The 25395-nt window shown below is 34.1% G+C and overlaps 1 protein-coding gene across 1 annotated transcript in view; it reads left to right on the top strand.

Annotated features, from left to right (window-relative positions):
• PSME4 (proteasome activator subunit 4) overlaps nt 1-21646 on the top strand; it is a 101017-nt gene extending 79371 nt beyond the window's left edge. Inside the window, exons 33-47 of the mRNA XM_044663332.1 lie at nt 1110-1263; nt 3879-3948; nt 4916-5041; nt 5680-5832; nt 6496-6600; nt 7820-7911; nt 8581-8712; nt 9278-9486; nt 9919-10004; nt 13591-13719; nt 14544-14699; nt 16762-16924; nt 18458-18591; nt 19240-19378; nt 19967-21646. Coding sequence (XP_044519267.1) covers nt 1110-1263; nt 3879-3948; nt 4916-5041; nt 5680-5832; nt 6496-6600; nt 7820-7911; nt 8581-8712; nt 9278-9486; nt 9919-10004; nt 13591-13719; nt 14544-14699; nt 16762-16924; nt 18458-18591; nt 19240-19374 — 1844 coding nt within the window. The 3' untranslated portion in view covers nt 19375-19378; nt 19967-21646. The remainder of the gene's footprint in view (nt 1-1109; nt 1264-3878; nt 3949-4915; nt 5042-5679; nt 5833-6495; nt 6601-7819; nt 7912-8580; nt 8713-9277; nt 9487-9918; nt 10005-13590; nt 13720-14543; nt 14700-16761; nt 16925-18457; nt 18592-19239; nt 19379-19966) is intronic.
• The last annotated feature ends 3749 nt before the right edge of the window (nt 21647-25395 follow it).

Raw genomic sequence — 25395 nt, 5'->3', positions numbered from 1 at the left:
CCTAGTATTTTCTATACTTTTAGTATTCATGAGTAGTAGGGTTTTATAGGCTGATTCAGAGAGTAATTATTATTATGCTAGACTTTATTTCAAAAGTTTGAAATAATCTTTTTTAACTTGTAACATCTTACTACACTCTTTCATTACTTCTAGCAATAGAACCTAAAGTAAATATTTTTCTTAGACTCATTTATTTTTGCCAGAACAGCACATAAATCTGTCACTTTAATTTGCATTTACTTCAACAGTGGTTACACAAGAATTTTATTTATTTTTTATGAGTGAAGGATAAACAAATTTCTGATTTTCAAATTATTCTCTCTTGAGACACATCAGTATGGTAAAGAATTGACATTAATTTTGGAGTGTTTTTATGTATATATACAGGCATACAAGCAGCAAATCAGCTGGCTTCTCTGATTCTTAGGTTTTTCTAATAACAATATTAATAATAAGTAATGACATTTATATCGTACTTTTATGTTTGCAACATGTTTTACAAATATTGTCTAATTTTATCTTTACAACATTTTAAGTGACTTGCCTAGAGTGAAATTTGAACTTAAATCTTCCCGAGTCTAGGTCCAATGTTCTTTCTCTGTGCAACTCTAATGAAGAAGTTGTATTAGGTAATCTTCCATAACATATCTGTGAGGTAGGTAGGTATTATCCTTATTATACAGGTGTAGAAATTGAAGCCCTGAGTAATTTAGTTATCTCAGTCATCTTGTCCATGGTTACACAGCCATTTGGGGCAAAATTTGAACTTCAGTCTTATCTGCTCTCATCCAATACTATCCTACTGTTTCTAAAAGGAAATGGCACTTGAAGGTTTTATAGAGGTCTTTACAAACATCGTTTCATGATTTCATATAGTTTAAAAACTAAAATCGAGGGGGGGATGTTTGTCTCATCTCTGCATCAAATGTAAATCTGAAAAGATGTGTCAGGCTGTTACCTAAATCATACTTAAAAATTTCTTCTAAATGAAGCAAATACTTATGGGAAATATTTAAATGCCAGATCTAACCAAATTGCATTGTGGGTAAAAAGAATATTGAAAAGAGTTGTTTGCCTTTTTTTAAATATACCATTTTTTTTTCTTTTAGGTGGTACTTGTAAACCCTCCTTTATTTTTGCTGGTGACAGACCTGATAACCAGTGGATGCATTATGATAGTAAAAATATACCAAGAACTAAATCAGAATGGGAATCAAGTTGTTTTGTGGAAAAAACACACTGGGGATACTACACTTGGCCTCAGTGAGTCTTCCTAATGTGGATGTTTATAACTACAATTAATTAATTGAAAACTAGTTTTTATTTAATTGTAGGATTTTAAGACCCTCCAGAAAGCATAAGAGGGATAGGCACAGGTTCCAGGGAAAAAAGATAAATAAGGTAATTTTTACTAGGAGTTCTTTTCTGTAGTTGGTCTTTTCTACCAGAAGGAATCTAGGAAATGTTGCTCAAGATTACATAATCTTTGGCACAAAACTGCAATCTTGTAGGGAGATGGGGTTTTAGGTCAAATTCTTGAAAACATTATTAAAACAATGATTAGTATTCACCAGGAAAAGAAAACATTAATCATGAGTGGCCCCATTGAAAGCTAGTCATTCAAACTAATGTTTTAAACTGATTTCTAGATATTAAGACTGGATTCCCTGAAGTCTCAACTAAAATCGTAAGCCTCTGTGAGAAGCCTTTCTGAGCTTCTGAGCAGATCTATTTTGCCTTTCTTTGTTTCCCCAACATTCAGTAGTGCCTAGGTCATGATAGGTGTTTAGTAAATGGTAGTTGACTTAACAGACTGTTTTACTAGTGATTTTGATAAAACTTAAATGTCACAGTTGTAAAACTGGCATAAAGCTAGGAGGTATAATAAGCATGGTAGAAAACATAGTGTCAGTATCCAAAAAGATTTCGACAGGCTAGAACACTGGGCCAGATCTAACCAAATAAAATTTAATAGGGATAAATGTAAAGTTTTACTCTGTCCAATAAACCACTTTCATGAGGGAGGCATAGCTGTCTTAACAGTTTATGTGGAAAAGAAATGGGTCTTTTAAGAGGGTTAAAAAGCTGATATGAATCAATAGTATGACAGCAGCTAAAGCACTAATGCAAATTTTCATTCTCTAAAAGTATACATATGTATTTGGGTATGAATCTTATTTTATTCATAAGAAACAAAATAACCATTTTAGAGAGTTATCTGAGGCATTGGCAAGTTGAGCGATTTTCCCATAGTTAGATATAATGTATCTTTCAGAGGTAATTAGCTTTATATCTCTAATGTCTTTAAAGCTGTTATTAAACCATAATAATAAGAATTAGGGAGGTGATAGTAGCACCATGCCCTAGTGGAGCCACATATAGGTAATTTTGTTTACTTCTGTATACCACATGCTTGAAAAATCATTGATAAGCTAGAAGGCAACCAGAATAGTGAAGGATTTCATGATCATGCAGTATGAAAACTGCTTGAGGGAAATAGGGATGTTTATCTGGTGAAAAGAAGACTTAAAGGGGAAATGATTTATGGCTATCTTGGATGGGTGTCTTTTAAAATTTGGAAGAGTGATTAAATTTATTCTGCTTAACACCAAAGTGAAGAAGAAATCACAATTGAGTAGAAATTGAAAGAAAAAAAGGCAAATTTAGGCTAGATGTAAAGAAAAATATCCTATAGTTTGAGCTATTACAAAGTGTAATGGTGTGTTTCAAGTGGGAATGGTCTCCTGTGGAGATCTCTTTATCATCTCTGATAATCTGATGACAGTTTAGTTGATAAAGAAATAAGGACAGGACAAGGGAAATGTCTTTTGCTTCATGCTTCCAGCTCTGGCTCCAGGAGCATGGAGTTTATTATATATATTTCAAGACTCATTTCACACAAAAGAACCCCCCTGAAACTTTGCAGATGCGCAGAAGTTACAAATTATGTCACATCAAAACACAAAACGTTGACTTCAGAATAGGCCAAGGCTGAGTTTTGACTAGGTTCTTATCAGAAAGCCAAGTTGGGGAGTATCTTGGCCTTAGCTATAACAGGCAGCAGCATTCCTTGCTGTGTTAACAGTGTTAACCCTTTAAATTCAGGTTTGATAGGAACTTAAAGCTTTTCAGTAAGGCCATAATACTTTTCAAGAAGAAATCACAAGGGTCACAAACGGGGTCAAAAGAGGAGTCTCAGATTTTTATCTATTCTCTTATTGGCTTCCCCCAGTCTCCCTCTTGGAGATCTTTATACCAAGGAGGTTTTCTTGTAGAAGAGATTCTTGATTCAGATGTGCACTAGATTAGATGGCATTCTGTAATGATTTTTCTCATTTGCTTTTCCTACCAATGTTTTAGGCTTAGCTATGAGTATTACATGGCTTCTCCAATAGCAGAGTTGAAAAGGTTGCTGATATTTTCTGTAAATCATTCCAGTGGTCATAGTGGAGTGCTTACTTAAGTATTACTTGAGAGATAATGTCCCTTAGAGTTACTTCCACTAATCTTTTATATAGTAACCAGAAAGCTCTTTTACTATTTTTTCCTCTTGCTATTTTTTACAGCTTTAGTTCTGTAAGAAATGCTAAAGAAGGTTAGGGTTGGTGATTCCTAAAGTTTCTTTTAGCTCTCAAATTCTGTCTTTTTATCATTTATCTATGTGTCCTCACTCTCCGTCTGAGTTCTGAGATCCTAAATGATTATTAGTTTTAGTTATTTTACCTCTTTTTATCTCTCCTTTAACTTGGTGCCCTGCAAAGAGTAGGTACTCAAATGTTTCTTGATAATGTTGGCACATATTCATAAAACTTTATGTACTTGTGACTAACACACATGTTTTCCTTGACTCTGTGCTAATATATATACTTTATATTTAGGAATATGGTTGTTTATGCACCTGCCGAAGAGCAACCCAAGCTTGGCAGAAATCGGGAAGATATGACTGAGGTAAGTTTTCATTTTCATAGTATTTAAGCAGGTATTCAAGATGACTAAGTAGCACCTAACTTATGACCATAAATTCCATCAAAAGCCATTATTAAATTCATATCATGCAAAATAGAAAGGCCTCAATATTCTTTTTCCTTTTCCCCAATTCACCTATTTCTTGAGGTCATTTAAGTGAGTTCTATATGGTTGATTTATGCTCCGAAATTAGTCTATGACACAGTTTAGAATTTAATTATATTTTAGTTCATAGTGTTTTTTGCTAATTATGTATATTAGTCCTGACTCCTTACACTAGATTCTATAATCCTTGAGGGTAAAAACTTCTATATTCTTCTTTAGTATTACACCAATGAACGTTATACTTAACTGGTACTTGTGAGGAAAAGGCATTATAAAACAAATTACTATAAAATGAGCTTTTGTTAGTTGATTGGATCATATTGAACACATTATTATCCCTTGTCTAGAGCAATGCCATCTCTATACTTGTCCAAAAAACCTAATTCCATCAGTGTCCATCCAGTATTTGGGGCCAATTTATTTATGAGAAAAGTAGGAGGCATAGGTGATTAAATTATATTGCAACTTAACTTTTCTGTTACTGAGAAAATTGCAGATTTTAAAGCATTTCATAAATGTGATGAATACAATAGAATGCTTGGGAATCATTTTAGTCTTTCAGCAGACAAAAAAACTTGTTGGTCTTAATTCATAGTAAAAGCATTTGAGATCTAACACATATGACTTGAAGATTTAAATAAAATTAGGTTAGCTGTACTTGAAAGCTTTGAATTTAAAATAATTCTCCTTAATAAAGTAGAAAATTAAGTAGCTTGCTTCTAAAATAAAATTCTTTTGTCTAGAATACAATCTACCTCTACATTAAGTTAATAATTAGGTATCAGCAAATGTTAAATGTAGTTTTATATATTTTAAATTGTTTTAATAATTTTTTCCTCTTTAGGCAGAACAGATTATTTTTGACCATTTTTCCAATCCTAAATTTGTTGAGCAGTTGATAAATTTTCTATCTTTAGAAGACAGAAAAGGAAAAGATAAATTTAACCCTCGTCGATTTTGCCTCTTCAAGGTAACTAAAATTTTACTACATACCAGTTTCATGGTTTTTGATTGAAGGTGCAACTTGTGGGGCATTTTAGGAATTAGGAATTTTGGAGTGCTTAAAATTCTTGATTTTCTCTTTTCTCATAGTGAGCATGATAATTTTTTCTTAATTATCTCTAATGGAGAAATCACATATTATTTTAGTGAACCCATGATGGTGATGGCTGTTTTTTTTTTTAAACTCTTACCTTCTGTCATAGAATCAATATTGTGTATTGATTCCAAGGCAGAAGAGTGGTAAGGGCTGAGTAATGGGAGTTATCTGACTTGCCCAGGACCACAAAGCTAAGCCCATCTCTAGGCCCAGTTCTCAGTCTACTAAGCCACCTAGCTGCTTCAGAGTGTTTTTTTTTTTAAAGCCAAATCTTTTTAGTATTTAATTATACTATTTTGTGCTAATTATTCAAAATGCATTATTTAATGTAAAATTCTCTTAGTTATGGAGTATTCTTAGAGCTTAAAATAATTTTAGAATACCTATATATGTATTTTATTTCAGGTGAATATGTCAGTAAAGCTCTTTATTCTCCAACTTTTAAAGATTTAGACTAGACATGAGAGTATATTTTTGAATAATTATGGTTTTTGTTTTCATTCCAATAGGGTGTGTTCAGGAACTTTGATGATGCCTTCTTGCCAGTTTTGAAGCCTCATTTAGAACGGCTAGTTTCAGACTCACATGAGAGTACCCAGAGGTGTGTGGCAGAAATTATAGCTGGATTGATCAGAGGTTCTAAGCATTGGACATTTGAAAAGGTAGGGGGGGGGGGTGTACGCACATATGCACACTTCTAACAATTTACATTTTCATATTAGCAGTGTTATTCATGTCCTCTATAGATTTCTTAGTAGTACAATATTTTTTCATGCAAATATTCAGTTAAAAAATATCTGTGCTGAAGTATTTTTTTTTTTTACTTTTTTGAAATTTTATTAATTTTAATTATTTTTTAAAACCCTTGCCTTCCATCTTAGAATCAATACTAAGTGTTGGCTCCAAGGCAGAAGAGTGGCAAGGGCTGGGCATTTGAGATTAAATGTCTTGCCCAGAATCACACAGCTAGTAAGTATCTGAGGCCAGATTTGATCCCAGGTTCTCCTGACTCCAGACCTGGCACTCTGTGTACTGTGCTTCAAACAGCCCTTCTCCTTTCAACTTTTTCCTGTATTATGAATATGTGAATATGAAGGATTGATGTGATGATGTGAAAAATTCCCTTTTTTTAGAATATTAGAATTTAATCAGACTGAACTCTTTAACAGTGGGTCAAATTTAAGTTTTTGTAAAACTGCTGGGGGAAAAAAAGTTTAGAAATCCCCATTGATAACATTTTTTTTTTCAGGTAAATGAAAACTTAGGTTTTGAAAACAGTATATTTTGAATAGCAATAACATTTATTTCTTGTTTTGATTGAATAGGTGGAAAAACTTTGGGAGCTTCTATGCCCTCTTCTTAGAACAGCATTGGGTAACATTACAGTGGAGACATACAATGACTGGGGAACTTGTATAGCAACTTCCTGTGTAAGTTCTCTTGGTACCTTCTTTTATTTTGAGAATTTGTTAAATAAAACAAAATAGTAGTCTGTAGATAATGATTTTTACCCTCACGTTAAGTCACTTTTTTTTTTTAAACCCTTACCTTCCATCTTGGAGTCAATACTATGTATTGGCTCCAAGGGAGAAGAGTGGCAAGGGTAGGCAATGGGGGTCAAGTGACTTGCCCAGGGTTACACAGTTGGGAAGTGTCTGAGGTCAGATTTGAACCTAGGGCCTCCCATCTCTAGGCCTGGCTCTCTATCCACTGAGCTACCCAGCTCTGCCCCCTTAAGTCATAGAGATTTGCAGTTTTAGTCACGTACAATGTATTACTATTTCCTAATCCTAAATTTCCTTTAATGACCTAAATTCCCCAAAATACTGACCTATCTGGTAAAATTGTTTTTAAGTTTATTAAAAATCTTTGAGAAAAATTCATATGTACTTTTTGTAAAAATTTATCTGCACTTTAGAAACTGTCAACAAAATTTAAATTCATACTCAAAAAATCTTTCAAAAATTATATGAAATCACAAAGGTATCATTAAATATTTATTTTTAAATGTCTATTTTTACTGAACCAGTACAATAACAAACCTTGTTTCCATATCCCCATTTCAATTTATTTTGAATTTTATTGCCTCATTTGACCTTTTTATAGTTAAGTAGGTATGCTGTTGTGCTGACTTCGTCCTCTTCCGCCCACATCAATTTGTTTCTTCCTCTTTGTAATTTCTTATGGTATAGTTATAATTTGTTTAGCTATTTTCCCAGTTGTTGGGTACATGGAATGTTTAGAGATCTTTACTATTATGAATTTTGCTAGTGTTTAGTAACTTTGAATTTGTGATAACGTGATCTATGGTGTACTTTTGGTTCTAATACTGTGTTATCTATTCTGTTCCATTGATAGCATTCCTTTAAAGACTACCTGCCCAGCTAGGCAGTAGTTAACTAGTAATGGAAATGTCAATTGAATTGAGTGGCTGCTATCTTTTTTGACATGTCCTAGATGTAAGAGGTTTCACAGGTGCTACATTACTTTGTTAATCAGTTCTGGCCTAGACCTAAAATATATATTATTGTATTGATTTCACTTTTATATTCAAACTGTCTTCCTATTTCAAGTTGTACATAGTAAGTTTGTTCATAGTGAATTGTAGATTCCCTGAGATATGATATTTGGACATATTTTTCAATACAGGAAAGCAGAGATCCCCGGAAACTTCATTGGCTGTTTGAGTTGTTACTGGAGTCTCCATTGAGTGGTGAAGGAGGATCTTTTGTAGATGCATGGTAAACCATAACAAACATAGAAATTAACTTTTAAGATGCTTTTGTGGCCAATTCAAACAATATACAAATAGAAGTAAGCTAGGTGTATTGTCATAGTGATTTTGATTTTTTTTTTAAGGTCTGGGCACAAAAATATCCAATTAATTATAACCATCTTTCTTGTAGAGATAAGAATAACCAAAGACCATTGAAATTAAATGTAATTCAATAATTTTAAACTTCTCAATTCAACATTTCATTAGAATTGCTCTTGAATTAAAGTAATACCAGTTGAGTGTGAACAATTCCTATGGTCACCATCTACAGCTATAAGAGCAACCACTGAATTGTAAATTGACCTAAAGCTGCTAGAAAAAGGAGAGTAAAAGATCTGGAAAGCTTAGAAAAAAGGAAACTAATAAGAATCAGTTCTGCAGTCTGAGAGATTTGGTCATAAAAGCCCATCCGCTCAGACTGACTTCTCACAATATTGTAAAAAGCAAATGAGAACTATGAAGCGAATACTTTATGTAGGCATAAGGAGGCATATTCTTCCATTATTTAAGAATTTTTATGATTTTTAAGTATCTTTATAATCATGATTACTACCTGAGACAATTATTTCCATGTAATGATATTTACTTATTAATGTATGAAGTTAAATAATGATGAAGAAATTTTATTTTTTAGTCGACTTTATGTACTACAAGGTGGGCTTGCCCAGCAAGAATGGAGAGTACCTGAGCTGTTGCATAGGTTACTGAAGTACTTAGAACCCAAACTCACTCAAGTTTACAAAAATGTCAGAGAAAGAATAGGGAGGTAAGTATTGTTTTCCCCTTTGGTTTCAATCTTTTTTGCATGTTTTTTAATGTGTACTTTATTGTTTTTATATTGTTTGGATTTTGGATCCAAACAATATAAAAACAATAAAATATTCCAAAGGAATTAATTAGCAAATAAAAAGCCATCCCCCCTCAAAATATAAGCAATATAAACTACACATTAAAAAACATGCAAAAAAGGACTTAAAGACAAAAATTTTTAAGAACTGGACACTGAGATGGTGCCTATCAATTAGGGAATGGACAAACGTTATGACGTATGATTGCAATAAAATGTGCCTCACCAACAGAAGACACCAATTCTAAGCTTAATCATGGTGCCTTTTCATAATTTTTAGATTTCTTCTTTCAAAAGTTATTTTGGGAGGGCTGTCATATTGTGACAGTTAAGAAATGATTGGAACAAAATGCGTTATGTAATTGTTTAAAGTTTTAATTTGTAAGGCAAAATTTAGAAAATATATGCTTAATTCTGAAATTGAGGTATTTTCATGTGGTTTCTATTAATATATTTCTTTTTCTTTGTGTATTTTATTTTACAGTGTACTGACTTATATATTCATGATAGATGTTTCTTTGCCAAACACTGCGCCAACAAAGTCTCCTCGTGTTTCTGAATTCACTGCCCGGATCCTGGAGAAACTAAAACCCCTTATGGATGTAGATGAAGAAATCCAGAATCATGTTATGGAAGAGAATGGAGTTGGTGAAGAAGATGAAAGAACTCAAGGCATTAAGCTACTAAAAACTAGTGAGTCACTAAATTATGTTAATGATAACACTTATTAGCATCACTGAAAATTAATACTTTCTTTTTTATATATATAGCCTTTTGGGTGTTCAATAAACTCAGTTTAGAGCACATCGTCTTTCCCTGTTCAGTATTCATTTGTGCTATTTCAGTATATATATTTGATATGTACATTATGAAATATATTTTGTTTTTACTATATGAAGTATAAATTTGGGTAGATTGCCAATGCAACAGAAACATAAGGATTTATGTACAATGGTATTTGTGTAATATCATTGCATCCATGTAGAAGGTCTATAGAGTGAGTGTCATTCTTACTTCCCACACTATATTCCTGAGATTCTATTTATGTGAGGAACTAAGCATTATTAGTTCTTCATTCTTCTTGTACTTCTTGATCATTGAGTCTTTAATTCTGTCCCCAAACAGTACTGAAGTGGCTGATGGCAAGTGCAGGACGATCCTTTTCTACAGCGGTCACAGAGCAGCTCCAGCTTTTGCCCTTGTTTTTTAAGGTATTCTGTGTGTTCCTCAGGGACTGGGTGGTGGGAAGTGATATGGTGATGTATCTTTTGGCAGGACGTATACATGATGGTAGTAGATGAAGAAATGCTAAGCAAGGTTGGGCATAGGGGGCAGCTGGGTAGCTCAGTGGATTGAGAGCCAGACATAGAGACGGGAGGTCCTGGGTTCAAATCTGACCTCAGACACTTCCCAGCTGTGTGACCCTGGGTCACTTGACCCCCATTGCTCACCCTTACCACTCTTCTGCCTTGGAGCCAATACACAGTATTGACTCCAAGACGGAAGGTAAGGGAGGGAAGAAAGAAAGAAAGAGAGAAAGAGAGAGGGAGGGAGGGAGGGAGGAAGAAGAGAGAAAGGAAGGAAGGAAGGTAGGTTGGTTGGCTGGTTGGACATGTAGAGCAGATGAGTATCTGTTAGAATCAAACTCCTACATAATAAAAGAATAATCCTGAGCATACTAACATCAAATTCTGCTGTTAAGACATTGGTTATTTACTAATAATGATGAACAGCTGATTTTTGGTTTGGTAAAGAACTTTATAAAAGAATATGTGTTGTTTTCTGAGTCAAAGATGCCTTATAATCACTAGATTAAGATTATAATTTTTTAGTATGTGTGAAAATGTAATGCTATTTTAATGTTATTTTTTCCCTTGAAATTGAAAGAATTAACCAATGAAATTCAAATTTTTATTGCATTTAATATTAATAGAACATTCTATCTGCTTGAAAATACTAATATCTTAAATTCTTACCCCAAAATATGTTGTGACAACAGTATATTATTGCTAATCTAGCATGTTAGAGTGAGTGACTTTAGATTGTTTTTATTCGGGAATATGGATTACAAAATAAATACAAACTAATTTCATTAAAAGGAATTAATCAGTCAGAAAGCCTTTAAGCTGGGCCTACTATGTACTAGGCACTGTGCTAAGTGCTAGATATACAAAGTCAGTCAGGCAACAAGCATTTATTAAGGTGCTAAGCACTAGGAATACAAGAAAAAAGCAAAAAACATGGTCTCTAACCCCAAAGAGTTTGTATTTAAATGTGGAGGATAGTGTAAATGGGGTGGAGGTGGGGGGAGAATCTTATAGGGAAGGCCACCGTGTGGGGAGGAGAGAGGAGAGCAGCAGTAAACACCAGGTAACATGACCATATCCATATACAAAGCAGAACAGGAAAAATACAATTGTACACAATTGCATATCTCTGCTGCTTTTCCTTTTTTAAACATATAATTCAACACATACCTTTTCAGGTTCAAAGGCTATTCCCTTCTGACCTTATTTTCCTTACTTGGCAATTTTAAATGCTTTTCAATGACCTTCTTTACTTTTCTTAAGCCTGTTGACATTTCTTAGCACCCAGGCGCATTTTATTGCATTCATTTGTCATAATGTTTGTCCATTCCCTAATTGATAGGCACCATCTCAGTTTCCAGTTCTTAAAGACAAAAATTTTTAAGTCTTTTTTTTTTTAAACTCATTGAAGTATAAGTCTAGTAATGGCATCATTAGATCAAAGGGTGTGTGTGTGTGTGTGTGTGTGTGTGTGTATATATATATATATATATATATATATATATATATACACATATACACAGTGACTTGGGACATAAAGAATTTATATTTTAACCAGGGGGGAGGGGGGGAGGATACAAAATGACCAATAAGTTGCTTAAAAAGAAGGGAACTAGTAACAAGGGGATCAGGAAAGGGTTCATGTAGGAGGTGTCATTTGAGTTGAATTTCAGGTGTGAAGAACAGTAAGTATAGAGTGTATTAAGAGGGGTAATGTATGAGAATATTGGAAAAGAATGAAGGTGGGCCTAGCTTTGGAAGAGCTTCACATGCCAGATAGAGGTTATATTTGATCTTACAGAAAATAAGGAAGCTACTGGCAATTATAGAGTAAAGGAATTGACATGATCAGATTAGGAAAACTACTTTGGCAGCTCTGTGGATTATGAAATGGGAAAAGGCTATTATTATATATAGTTCAGGTGATGCTATTAGAGGTTATCTTCCATTCATCTTTCTGTTTATGGTTGGAATGGAATAATAAAAGACTAGATCCTCCCTTAGGCTGTATAGATCTTATGGGTCTGAATTGGCATAATAGTTTTTAACTTCTTTTTGTCTTCATTATACCTGTAGATGAAATAAAATGGAAAATGAGACAATAAACTCATTAGTCAAACTAATTGTGGGAGGATGACCAGACTTTGGTGAGGATCAGAATTGCAGGATATTAAAGAATAATTTCTTTCACCTGTTTTAAGAGGGTGTTGGGAGGGAGGTTTGGGGGAAGGGGCTAGACAAGGTGTCCTCAGTCTCGTCAACCATTGTAATTCTATGAAAATACAACTTGAATTTTTTCTAAGTACCTATAGTAACACAAACAAATATGTGATAGTATTGGTAGACTTTTAATGAATAAATGGGATACTTATTAGTTAGGATATTATTTACTAACAATATTCAGTTTAATTAAGCAAACATTTATTAAATCCTTATATTTGCAGATCATTGTTGTAGGCACTAGGGTTATAAAATCTGCATTCCCTCAAGAAGCTTACATTTAACATGGGAACATATATACCTCTCCACATACATACATGTAGATGTATGTAATCATAAGATATTTTGAGGAAAATAAGAATATTGACAACTGTGAGTAACAGTAAAAGTTCACAGAGGATCTGTCATCTAGTCTCAATCCAAGGATTCTAAGAGTTAGAATAAGGAGAGAGGCACTGTATTATAAGACCTGTGCCAAAGGTACACAGGGGAAAGGAAGAGCAAGTAGGTCAGTTTTGCAGAAATATTAATTGCATAAATGGAGGAATAAGATGAAGTAAGTATGGAAAGATAAGATTGATTGGACCCATGTTGCAAATGGCTTCACATGCCAGAATTAAAAATACTTCTTAATGCCTGGAAATGTGTCCTTTGTAGCACAAAAATTTACTTTTGTCTTGTTTATTATTTTAATCTTTCAGAGATAGTACAAAGGTAAAATCTTCCCGAGCAAACAGGGTTCAAATTCTCCCTAAAAACTACTAATGTAGCTAATTTAGGTCAACAGAGAAATACAGTACTGATGTGGTAAGTAAGGGCCTGAAGGCTAATCAAGGTTCAAGGCCTATATTTGATCCATATTGGCTTGGTGGATCTGACCCAATCATCTCAGTACTCCAAATAACTCTTTAAGCTTCAACAACCTTTTTTATGTGCTAGGAGCTAAGGATACAAAGAATAAAATAGGCAACTTCAGTGGTAGAAGTTTTCTCACAAGTGTTCCCTATCAATGAAACCAAAGGTAGAGAGAAGAAGGAAAAAACAAAAAACAGTCAATAATTGTGTCATATATATATAAACCACATATTCGGGGACCTTTCAATCTATGATCTCATCTCTTCCTCCAGGGGGACTCATCCATATCTTCTCTAATGTAATTCTTAAGGTGTCACTTTTAATTGGTGACTTTTTTAAATCTTTATTTAAAATGTATTGCTACTCAGCAACAACTGCTTTCTAACTAGTTGTTTTGCTTATTTTTATTCCCTAGATTGCCCCAGTTGAAAATGACAATAGTTATGATGAATTAAAAAGAGATGCAAAATTGTGTCTGTCACTAATGTCTCAGGGGTTGCTTTACCCTCATCAAGTGCCTTTGGTGCTTCAGGTGCTAAAACAAGTAAGTGATGATTCACCTAAGACTGAATTCTGTTTGGAGCATGTTGAATTTGAGCTACTTGTAGAACATTGTTCAAAATCTCAAGGAGGCAGTTTGTGATATGGGACTAAATCTCTGGAAATATAGTGAGCAAGTATGGAGAGAAAAGAAAAGAAGAGCAAACACCCTTAGTCAGGAAGCTTGCTATGAAAGAAATACAGCCAGAGACTAAGAAGGAATAGTCAAGACAGGAGGAGAACCCAAGACAAGGCATTGTCACAAAAACCCTGAAAAAGTCAATATTTCAAGGTCTCTTCTAAAGTTTACCCAAAAGCACACTTTGAAATCCAACTGAGGAAACTACTAAGAATTAACTTAATTTTTTAAAAGTCTTCAAATGTTGTAAAAAACTTTATATGTATTCTTTTATTTGATCCTTACAACAACCCTATAAAGATATTATAGTTAATGGTTTCTCCATTTTTCTAATGAGGAAACTCAAAAGAAATTACTTAACTCACCCATGGCTAGGAATAATTCATATCTAAATCTTATCCCCCCTCCTGAGTGCAGTGGTTTTTCTACTTTGCCCACTTGATAACCAATTCCCAGTGCTTCTTACCACCCATTATGTTTCTACCTAGTCACAGTGCATTCTTAAAGACTAGATTATTATTAAAGTTTTTGCTTAAAAGCAAATTTTCAAACTATATTGACCTACTTACATACTCATGAAAAGAGAATTACCTTAAGTTGGATATAGTGCCACCTGATCAGTAGTATTTTCCTTAAATGTTTGTTCTTCCTGTAAAGTTATTGCTTTTTTCCTCTTCCCCCCCCAACAGACAGCAAGAAGCAGTTCTTGGCATGCTAGATACACAGTATTGACCTACCTCCAAACCATGGTATTCTATAATCTCTTTACTTTCCTAAACAATGAAGAAGCAGTTAAAGATATAAGGTGGCTTGTTATAAGTCTGTTGGAAGATGAACAACTAGAGGTAAAATTAATTTTTTTTACTCTGATTAAATAAAACTAAGTTTTCTTTTAAAATTCTGTTAAAAATATTATTGCCTAACAAAAAACATCAGCAGCTAACAAATCTAGTATACTTTAAGGATTTTTTTTTAATCTATACCTTCTGTCTAAGAATTAATACTAAGTCTTGTTCCCAAGACAGAAGAGCAGTAAGGGCTAGGCAAATTGGGGTTAAGTGACTTACCCAGAGTCACATAGCTAGGGAAGTATCTGAGGCTAGATTTGAACCCAGGTCTTTCTACACACTATTCACTTTGCTACCTGGCTACTTTATACTTCAAGGATTTGGCACAATGAATTTCTTCCTCTTCTTAACACAACTCTTGCAGATTGAGTCCTTTTTTCAAGTTTAAAACGGATTGATCATTGGAATTGGCTTTTAACTCTGATGGAGTGTAGTTTAGATATCTGAATTACATTTTTCTGAATTAAAATTAAAATTAGACTGGATGTAGAAATAAATGAATGAATGGATGGATGTACATGGGCCTTTGTCCCAGATTTACCAGTGACTCATGTATGACTGTTGGCAAGTTGCCTACTTTCAAGGAGCCCAAGTTTTTCATATATTAAAAGGGGGAAATAATTTCTGCTCCATTTCACAGGTTTTTGTACCAAATGATAAAGTGACAAAACTTTTAAAAATAAAATATGCAGATTTTTTAAACCCTTATCTTCTGTCTTAAAATAATACTAAATATTGGTTCTAAAGCAAAAGAGTAGTAAGGGCTACACAATAGGAATTAAGTGAGTTGTATGACTTTTTTTTTTTTTTTAATACAGAAGCAGGACCTGTATTTCTAAAAACCTTTTGTAGAAAAAAATATGTAGCAATAAATGCTTTTCCCCTTAAATTATCTGTAAATTTCTTTAAGTTTTAATTTTTTTTTTTTTTAAGGAAAGACAAACAAAACCCAGCAAATTTGTGTGGAAATGGTGTATAATTAGCCTCTATTTTTTAAACTGTTTTCTAAGTTCCCCTTTGAGCAATGCATTGTGATTAATTATTATTAATTCTATAGTATTGAAGAATGGAGTCTGTTTAATATTGGGAACAGAATGGGAATTACTTCAACTCATTAATTTGCTCATTTTGTAATCTTAATTCCTTCCACTCCAATTTTGGGATTTGTAGTACTATTTCCCTCACTTAATAACCTCATCCTTGAATATTCAAAAATTTCCCATTACAATGCTATTAGGTTTCAGATTGGATTTTTTATAGCTGTTAATAAGAAGTCATTCATATTTTAATAATAACCATTAGACTTGAAAATAGAGAGATGCAAGTCTCAAGCATTCATTGTAAACACTAGTTTTAAGTTCCACCTCTTTCATAGAATATTAGAACATTGTGTTCAACTACATATAAAGTGTCTTATGCTAAATATAAGCCATCCTATTTATTAAAAGTATTTTATATTTGAACAGAAATGCTTAATTATAAATGTGTATTCTTGTCATTAATGTGCTACAATGAATGCTTAGCAGAAACTTAAAGTATTTTATTAAGTATGAAATTCCATTGAGACCTTTCTCTTCTGGAAGTTCCAGGTGTTTTATTAATTTAACACTCTCTTGTCCTTCTTAAAACACTTGGAACTAGGAAAACTGTAAGCCAATACTGAAAGCCCATGAAACTGATAACAAAGAGAATGGTTGTATATAAAGTATATGTTATATTAAGTGATTGGTGGAAATGATTAATTTGTAATCTTTGAATTATTATTAGAAACTGATAAGTGTCTGCTGATTTCTAACATTTCTATCACAATTTAAAAAACTTTAACTGGTATAGAATGTATAAAACCTAGCTTTAAAGTATAAGTTTCATAATTAATAACAGTTATACATCTCTAATCTGATAGCATCTTCCCCCCAGAAAAAGATCTTGTGTGTTTGTGAGGTTTTTTTTTTTTTTTTTTTTTGCATAAAATTGTTTAGTAATTCTCCTCTTATACCTTCCCAATAGTCTGTCTTGAAAAGTAGTCTACTTTGGGAAAAACAACTGCCTCTTTTCGTAGGTTCGAGAAATGGCTGCTACTACCCTAAGTGGGTTACTGCAGTGTAGCTTCCTTGCCATGGATAGTCCTATGCAGCTTCACTTTGAACAGCTTTGCAAGACAAAGCTTCCTAAGAAAAGAAAACGAGATCCTGGTACAGTGGGAGACACCATTCCATCTGCAGGTAACTGCACATAATTTTAAGGAATCTCAGGTCTAGAAGAAACATGAAGGGCCATGTAGTCCAAACTGCAATTGGACTGGAATGTCTTCTACTTGATAACCTGGCAAGTTGTCATCTAGGTAGAAAATTTCTACTTTTTGAGAAAACCTATTCTATTTTTAGATAGCTCTAATTATTAGAAGTTCTTTCTTACATCAAATCTAAATTACCTTCTTTATAACTTCCATTCATATTTCCTAACTTGACCCTCTGCAAGAATTCTTAAATTGCTTTTCTACACAATAGCTCTTCCAGCTCTTGAAAACAGGAATCATATTTTCTCATGCCTATCTTTTTTACTCATATAGCATGAATTCTGGGCTCTTTATCATATTGGTTGTCCTCTTGTGGATGATATTGATATCTTACTAAATGTGGCCACCAAAGTTGAACATAATCTTCAAGCCTTGGTCTAACCCAGAGCAGTGTATAACAGGGCTACCCTAGCTAACTTATGGAAAATGAAGAAACGTAAGAACATGATAGTTGAATAATTACTATATGGAAGAATAACTGTTTTCCCCCTGAAAATAGAAGTTGGACCAACATGTAAAAGTGAAAGAGATGCAGATTCATAACAATTGGAAATTTATAAATTACTTATCATTGGAGGTGTACTAGGGGAACATGGGCTAACTAAATGAGTGATGGGTCTTGTGGTTGGTAACTCCTTGGAGTTATTGAATCAGGCTAAATGACTATTTATTGGTTACGTTGGAATTGAAATTGCCTTCAGGCACAAGTTAGACTAAATGACTGCTGAAGTCCTTCATAGCTCTAAAACTCTCATTAGAGATGTTGTAATTTGAGATAGGAATTCAACCTAATTATCTCTGGGTACCCTTTCATTAAATTTCCTGAAACTCTTTGGTTCCATTAATAACTAAAATATGTATGAAAGTGTAAAAAAGAAAGCCACATGGGAGATTTTATCTGTATTATCAAGTTAATTGGCTCCATGAGTTTCTGTATGCTTGATTAAATATGTCTTGATATATTATTTATGTAATACTAACTATTAATATAGGATGAACTATTAAGGAAAAATGAAGCAGGTTGGCTTTCACAATTTTATTGACTGTACAGTTGATTGGTTTTTATTTAGAAAAATCTGAAAGTAGGAGAAATCCTAAAATACATTATGTTTATTTACACAGTTTGTATAGATTGAAGAAAAAAGACCTGGAGATTAGGGCCATTTTTTAGACTCCAAGGCCTCTGCTTCTACAAAGATTTTGTGAAGATTAGAAATGCTACTTCCTCTTTTGGCTTTAAAGGACATGGGCCATAGTATCAAATCCCATATGTAGTACCATCCTGCAGAGTAGAAGAGTTATCATAGGGACAATTTCTAGGACTTCTATTAACTATCAAAATGCATTTACTTTAGTAGATATAGCTTAGACTTACATATGCTCTACATATCTGTTTGAGTAGTACATTCGTGTCTTGTAAAAAGCCAGAAGAGTTTAAAAGAAATTACTTTCTTTTCAGAATTAGTCAATCGCCATGCTGGAGTGCTAGGAATTGGTGCGTGTATTTTATCTAGTCCTTATGATGTCCCTACCTGGATGCCACAGCTCCTGATGAATCTCAGTGCACACCTGAATGATCCCCAACCTATTGAGGTAAAATTTTTAGTTTGATTGCACATTCTGTATTGATCATCTTGGGGGTGGGGGGGGACGGGGACTCCAAAACATTTTATTATAGGGTTGTATTTTGTTTTTGCCAACTGTAAATGGTTACTGTTTTGCTAAGGACAACCCTTTTCTTTGCTTAATCATAGCAAGGTGCCACTTACAGGGATCATAGCAAGATCTATTAATCACTCTAGTCTTTTGTTCTTAAGTATCATCATTTTCTCCAGATGCAGAATGGCTGTTGGGTAATATTTTACATTTAATTTAAGGATTAAAAAGTTGGATTATGGTATATTCACAAGTTGTTCTTTATAAGATAATCTTGAGTAATAGGATCACACATTTACTACTTCACCTAGAAATATGTTGAGAATTATTAATATTGGTGTATTTTCTAATTGATTTTCACTTAAAATAGTACTATTCTTAGTAATTCTGAGTTGGTTGGGTTCTTTTTTTGGTAGCAAAAAGAGAAAATAAGTGTGGTGTTAGAGCTTTGAGTTGGTCAGAGATGACCAAAAGAGCTTGAGAACTGATGTCTTGGAAGATATTTGTTTTCCTGATTAATTCCTCTTTAATAAGCCCAAGAGTATTCAGAAAGGGTTAAAAGTGTTTGGATTACCTGTTCTTTAGATGACTGTAAAGAAGACCTTATCCAATTTCCGAAGAACACACCATGACAACTGGCAGGAGCACAAACAGCAATTCACTGATGATCAGCTGCTTGTGCTCACTGATCTCCTGGTGTCACCATGCTATTATGCATAAAAAAGTAAGTTAGTAGTAAAGTTCTGGGTTCTAATAACTGATATCAGACGTGCTCTTGGTTTTTTTTTAAAGAGATAACAAATTTCTCTTTGTTATATTTTTGTTTATATTCTTGGATAACAATTACTTTGCAGGATTGGCAGTTAAAAGAATATTTTTCTTTAGCCACCTTAGATGTATTTACAATATGACTAGCAGTAGATTTAAAAGTATGTTGAAACATATACTTAAGTCCATTCCATTTGCAAACATTGGCCTACTAGGGGAAATGCACAGAGTTCTTGCATACCATGCCTCCTTTCCTCCTTTTCTGTGGTTAATATAAATGAAACTTAGGGGAATTTTTCTCTGCCTTTTCACCTTGGATATTATTCGGATAACATGTAAAAGAAAATTGGATGCTTGTCTCCTATCTAGCTTAGTTATTGTTGGATATACTAGCCAAATCTTATCTAATTTGTCTTATTGTGGGGATCTAGGCTACTGTCACAGTCCTTGTTGACAGTTTTTATGTAATAGGCATTTTTTTTTCATCGCAAGTCCTATAAAAGCATAAACATTTTTAATCTGGATTTTTAACTATTTGTTACAGGTTCTTCATTTATGAGGGAGGACCCAAAAACCTTTCTGCAGTGATAGAGGAAACTCGAAAGAAATTTCATGTATAAAAACTTTTAGACTTGGAAATCCTGATGCCTAACTGAAACTCCCTCCTCCCTCCCCAGTACAGATGAGTAGCCCTAACTTCAGGCTCTTTTCATCAAAAATTCCAGTTCCTCAGGTACCAGCTGTGGCAGTTCTTGGCAGGTTTCTGAAACTGCCTGTCGAGCCTAATTGCTTTTGGTGGTTTTCATGTTCGGTCTCATTTGGTCTGTGTTCCATAGATTCCCAGCTTTCATTTGATACCTTCACTTGTCGGGATGCATTTTCCTGATTTAACATTAGATAACTTTCTCTGTGCAACATCTCAAAAGAGCTGCAAACCATCAGAAAATAAACAGTTGTCCAATATTAATTAAAACCACGGCATCCAGGACCAGAATCTGGGAACCCTTTAAAATACTATTGCTCCTTGGGATCAAAAACATCCATTTGCTGACAGGTCCTGTCATTTCATTCATCTCAACTTCTTTTGAACTTTTTCTAAATCTTTGTTGACTTTAAAGCTGTGGGCTATGGAAAGACTTGTCACATCTTCAGCCTGGATCAGGGTAGCCATAGTTAGAAAGGAAGGAAACAGAGGAAGTGTGTATAACCTCATCCATGACCTGGTGGAGTGCTTGACCAAAATACTGGATTGAAGCCCATGTCCACCTGCTTCCTATAGGTTAGAGTTTTTGGTGCTGAATAGAGCCAATAGATGAAGGGGGGGAGGGGCTGTGGGGTGGGGTGGTGGGCAGGGAGGACTGATGAGCAACATTTTAATTGATTGGAGTGTGTGTATACAGTTGTGTGTATTAAAAAATAAACAAAAAACAAAAAAACTGACTTTTTTACCCTGTATTCTTTATAAATATATTTGGCCCTCCCTGTTGTACTTTGCATAAATGGAAGACTGCTGAGTTTGTGGAAGTTCTGTATATTTTTTGCCTGCAACATCGTTGAGAGGCTGATAACTATGGCTATTTAATTGATCTATTTAATATATGTTACATATATGTAAAAGACTGTATAAACTGGAGAGGTATTGCATTGGCAAGACATTGTACAGATTACAACCTTTTACACAACACCCCTGTGAAATTAATTTGTAAAATTCACATTTAGATGTTTATACTATAGTGATTATGGCTTTTGTACCCAATCAGATGCCATTATTTGTGTGTTTAAATTATTCTCCTTAATTATCTTTTCATGTTACAAAAGCTGCAGTGGGTTGTAGTGGGGGAGTGGAGGGAAGGGGGATGGTTCAAATTCATTTAACTCATTAGTCTCATGTAACTTTTTGTGTGCATTTCTAAATTCCAATATCCCATATTCTGTGGCAAGTTTGTTAGATGCAAGGTACCTCTTGAGTTGAAATAATTCACAAAGTTGATGTTTCATCATTCACACAACCTGTACAGTCTTCCTTAAGGAACACTAAAAATATGTTTTTGAATACCTACCTACCGAGTTAAGTCACTCAGTACAGACTTTAAGCACAGCAGTGTTCCTAGTGCAGTATTTCCTAAGTGTCAGCACACAGACGTAATCACTGTATAGCGTAGTGCCAAAAGTATTATTTCAGTTGTGTACCTAGTTCAAAACCCAATAAATGGATTGTTTGTAACACTTGTTTTTGTCTTAATTCTGGAAAGAAAATTGTGTAGTGATATTTGTGGTACTCTTCTCAACCATGTTCTTTTTTTTGAATTTCATAGAACTCTCAGTGTTATCTGACAGCTTTAAACTAGGTTTCTAAGTGCTAGACTTTATTCTTTAAATTAAGTATATCTACAAAATTTGAAAGCTACTATTCTAGAGACATTTCTGTTGTGGTTATTCAGTCGTTTTCATTGTGTCTGACTCTGTGATCCCATCTGGGGTTTTGTTGGCAAAGATCCTGTAGTGGTTTACCATTTTCTTCTCCAGTTCATTTTAAAGATGAAGAAACTCGGGCAAACAAGGTTAAGTAACTTGCCCAGGATCACACAGCTAGTGTCTGATACAAGATTTGAACTTGGGTCTTCTTTTCTCCAAGCCTGGCACTCTATCCATTGTGCCACATAGTTGCCCTCATGACATTTCTGGATTGTATGAATTCATTCACTGAGAGAAAACTGCAACAGAGTAATCTGAATAAAAAGTATCCATTAGGTCAGTATAAAGGACTCCATAGTTCGGATAGATTACCACTAATTACTTGGAAAATTGCATCAAGAATTCTCTAGGTGTTGACATTTTGTAAATGGACATGACAGCTTTCAACCAGTTTGACACTGCGGACTTTACATAGTAACCAAGCTGTCCTGTGCCTAAGCAATCTCTTGATCAGCAAGCAAAATTATTTGACTCATCCACATTTCTCTTCCCACCCCCTTCAGGGACATTTTGCACATATGTTTTATCTGATTTTCCTCTTTTTCTCTTTTTGTACCTCAGGCCATCTAGTTCTAAAATATACACTTGCATCTGCTGTAAGTCCTTTCTTTTCCCAACTGGTCTCTACTTCAAGGAGTGTCTTCAAGTTAGCAAGTTTTAAAAAAATGACCCAAATTATAGTGGATAAATATAGTAATGTTTTCATTATTATTGAAGGAATAAAATGCCTGTAGTAGCTTTATAATATCTTTTACCTAAAACATCTCTTAATCTATCAAACATGTTCTTTTTAGACAGATTCAGTTATACTTTTTAGTATTATTTACTAGTTTTTCCACAATATTGTTTTCTACTAATTTTTCATTAATGTTATTCTGCTACACTATGGATAAATTATGTCAGCTAGACTAAGGACCTGATGACTATTTCTAACAGTTTTGAGGGAATGCTTTCAATTTCAAGGTAACGTACTAGTGTTCCAATGAATTTTTAAAACAACTTATTTTGTATGTTGGGGAATTCCCTCTGCTAGTATTATAATAATTCACGTATAACTTTAAGCTAAAAGAAATTTGCAGCTCCAAAACCTAACCACTTTCTATGGAATATTATTACCATGAGAAAAATCTTTTATAAGATACAATGAACTTAAAACTAAATCTATTTACAATTTGAAGAGAAAATGTTTTTCTTGATAAGCTCTGATGCTTTTGAAAGTAGCACATTTTTAGGAACCACAAAAATGTTATGTATTGGGTTTCAGTTATTTTGTCTTCTCAGCAGTTACTTAGCTTCTTAACTTTTTGTCTTATTTAGATCTTGTTTGTAAATGTCCATTCAAGATGCTATCCATTTGGAGGAGAGGCAGTTGCAATTTATGTACATGGCCTTTAGCATTTAACACTATGGCATTTATATTCCCACTTGTGTGAACACTCCTTAGTCTCCTTAACTATATTATCATCTATTTCATGCCCATTATAGTGGATGTAGTCCACAGCTCTGACCCAGGTCCTCTTCTGTCTGCACTCTCAATTAGTTATCTTATTTATCTAGCTAATCTCTTCCAAATTATTCTTGCTTCACCAACTGTTTAATGACCGTTTTGAACTGGTTGTCTCATGGAAATCTCAAACTCTATATGTCCAAGAATATTTTCTTGCCCCTCCCAACTATTCCTCTTTTGAACTTTCCCATTTGTTTTTAGAGTACTAATATTCTGCTATTCATTTGGGTTACTGAGGTATATGAGATTTCTCAACTCATCCTCCAGGTAGTTGCCAGTCTCATCATTTCTGCCATTAGCACATCTCTCACCCCTGTTCCTTTCACCCCAGTCACATAGTTTCACCCTAGTCCAAACCTTTTATCACCTGAAGCACTGTAAAAGCCTACTCGCTGATGTTCCTGGCTTGTCTTTACCCACTCCGATTCATCTTCCACACTGCTGCCAAAGTGACTTTCCTAAAAACAGGTTCAGCCATGTCAAGAACATCCTAGTGACTCCTGATCATCCCTAGGATCAAATATAATTGTTTCCTATTTCAGGAATGCCCTTCACTACTTGACCCCAACTTGCTTGTCTTATCTATTCTCCCCCCTCTATACATAATGCCCGGCCAAATTGACCTTATTGTTTGTGAGACATGGCCCTTCATCTAGTGCCACTGTTCCTGATCCCTGGAGTGTGTTACCTCCTCACAGCCTCTTAGAAACCCCAGGCTAAAGTGCTCAATTCAAGTACCACTTTCTCTGATGAAGTTTTCCATAATTCTCTCAGTTTCTCTTGCCTCCTCCCTTACCCCCATTACTTTGTATTCAGATGTATCTGTATACACTTTGGGTCTCATGCTACAATTTGCCGTGGGTGATTATTTGTGAATTGTCTCTGACTTAGGGATTGCAGCCTGTTTTTGGTTGCCTAATGTGAATCTCATAATAGGAAGTACAAATACAAAGTTGTAATAAAGATGCTCTGGTAGAAAATAAGCTGTAATTTAGGCAAAAATGATTTGTGAAAGGTTAACTGAGAATTACAGTACTCTGCTAATATTCTTTCTGCCTCTTTAAATACTGAGTCCTGTAACTCTCAGTTAACCTATCAGCTTCCCTTCATTTTTTGTAGGTGAAGAAATGGGCTCAGGGATTAGATTTTCACAAGGCCGCAGGTAGGGAGGTAGAAACAAGTTAAGATTTGGTCTCTGTTACTATTATGCATGTCATGCCTTTGCCAGATAATTTTTTCATGCATACAAGTGTCAAAGACCTTTGTGTGTTTTTTTTAATGTGGTTTTTAATCTCTCCAAATTTAAGGAAGGCAATGGTGTGATATATTTATTATATAACTAAGGAATTTGTCAGATAGTTGTGTTACATGATATATATTAAACCAGGACCTTTAGTGTAACTGGTGGGCTTTATTATCAAAGGAACAAAAAATTTTCCTCATTTCAGCTAACGTGGATTGGAGAGATAGATATTAGCTGAATTCAAACTAAGGAATGTCTTTAATATGGAACAGATTTGTTTTAAGAGTCTCATTCCTCTGTGATCTGAGAAGGGTAGGAAGTCACTGTGCAAAGAAGATTCTAAAGCATAATAATAGTTCTTTGGAGATAGGCCCAGCTGACTTAGCCTCTTGTGTATGGTAGTTTGCATTTTTCTCAGTAAATGTTGCTGACTAGTATAATTGAAGAGCAGGACTAGAAATATGGAGACCCAGACTAAAATCCTATTTCTGTAACTCAACTTTGAGACCACTTATCAGCTTTGCACCTCTTAGTGCCTCAGTTTCCTTATCTGTCAGGCAGATAATAAATTTTGTTACAGGGCCATTTTGAGGTTGAAATGAACCAAGAGACATGAAAGTTCTTTACAAATTTTGTAAGATCATATAAATTTATAGATGGAAGACACCTTAGAAGCCTTCAACTCCAGACATTTTAAAGATGGGGAAACTGAAGTCCAGATAAGTAAATCGTCCTAGGTAACATCAGT

The sequence above is a fragment of the Gracilinanus agilis genome, chromosome 2 (assembly GCF_016433145.1).
Source record: "Gracilinanus agilis isolate LMUSP501 chromosome 2, AgileGrace, whole genome shotgun sequence".
NCBI lineage: Eukaryota > Metazoa > Chordata > Mammalia > Didelphimorphia > Didelphidae > Gracilinanus > Gracilinanus agilis.
This window is presented reverse-complemented; position numbering and strand designations above follow the sequence as displayed.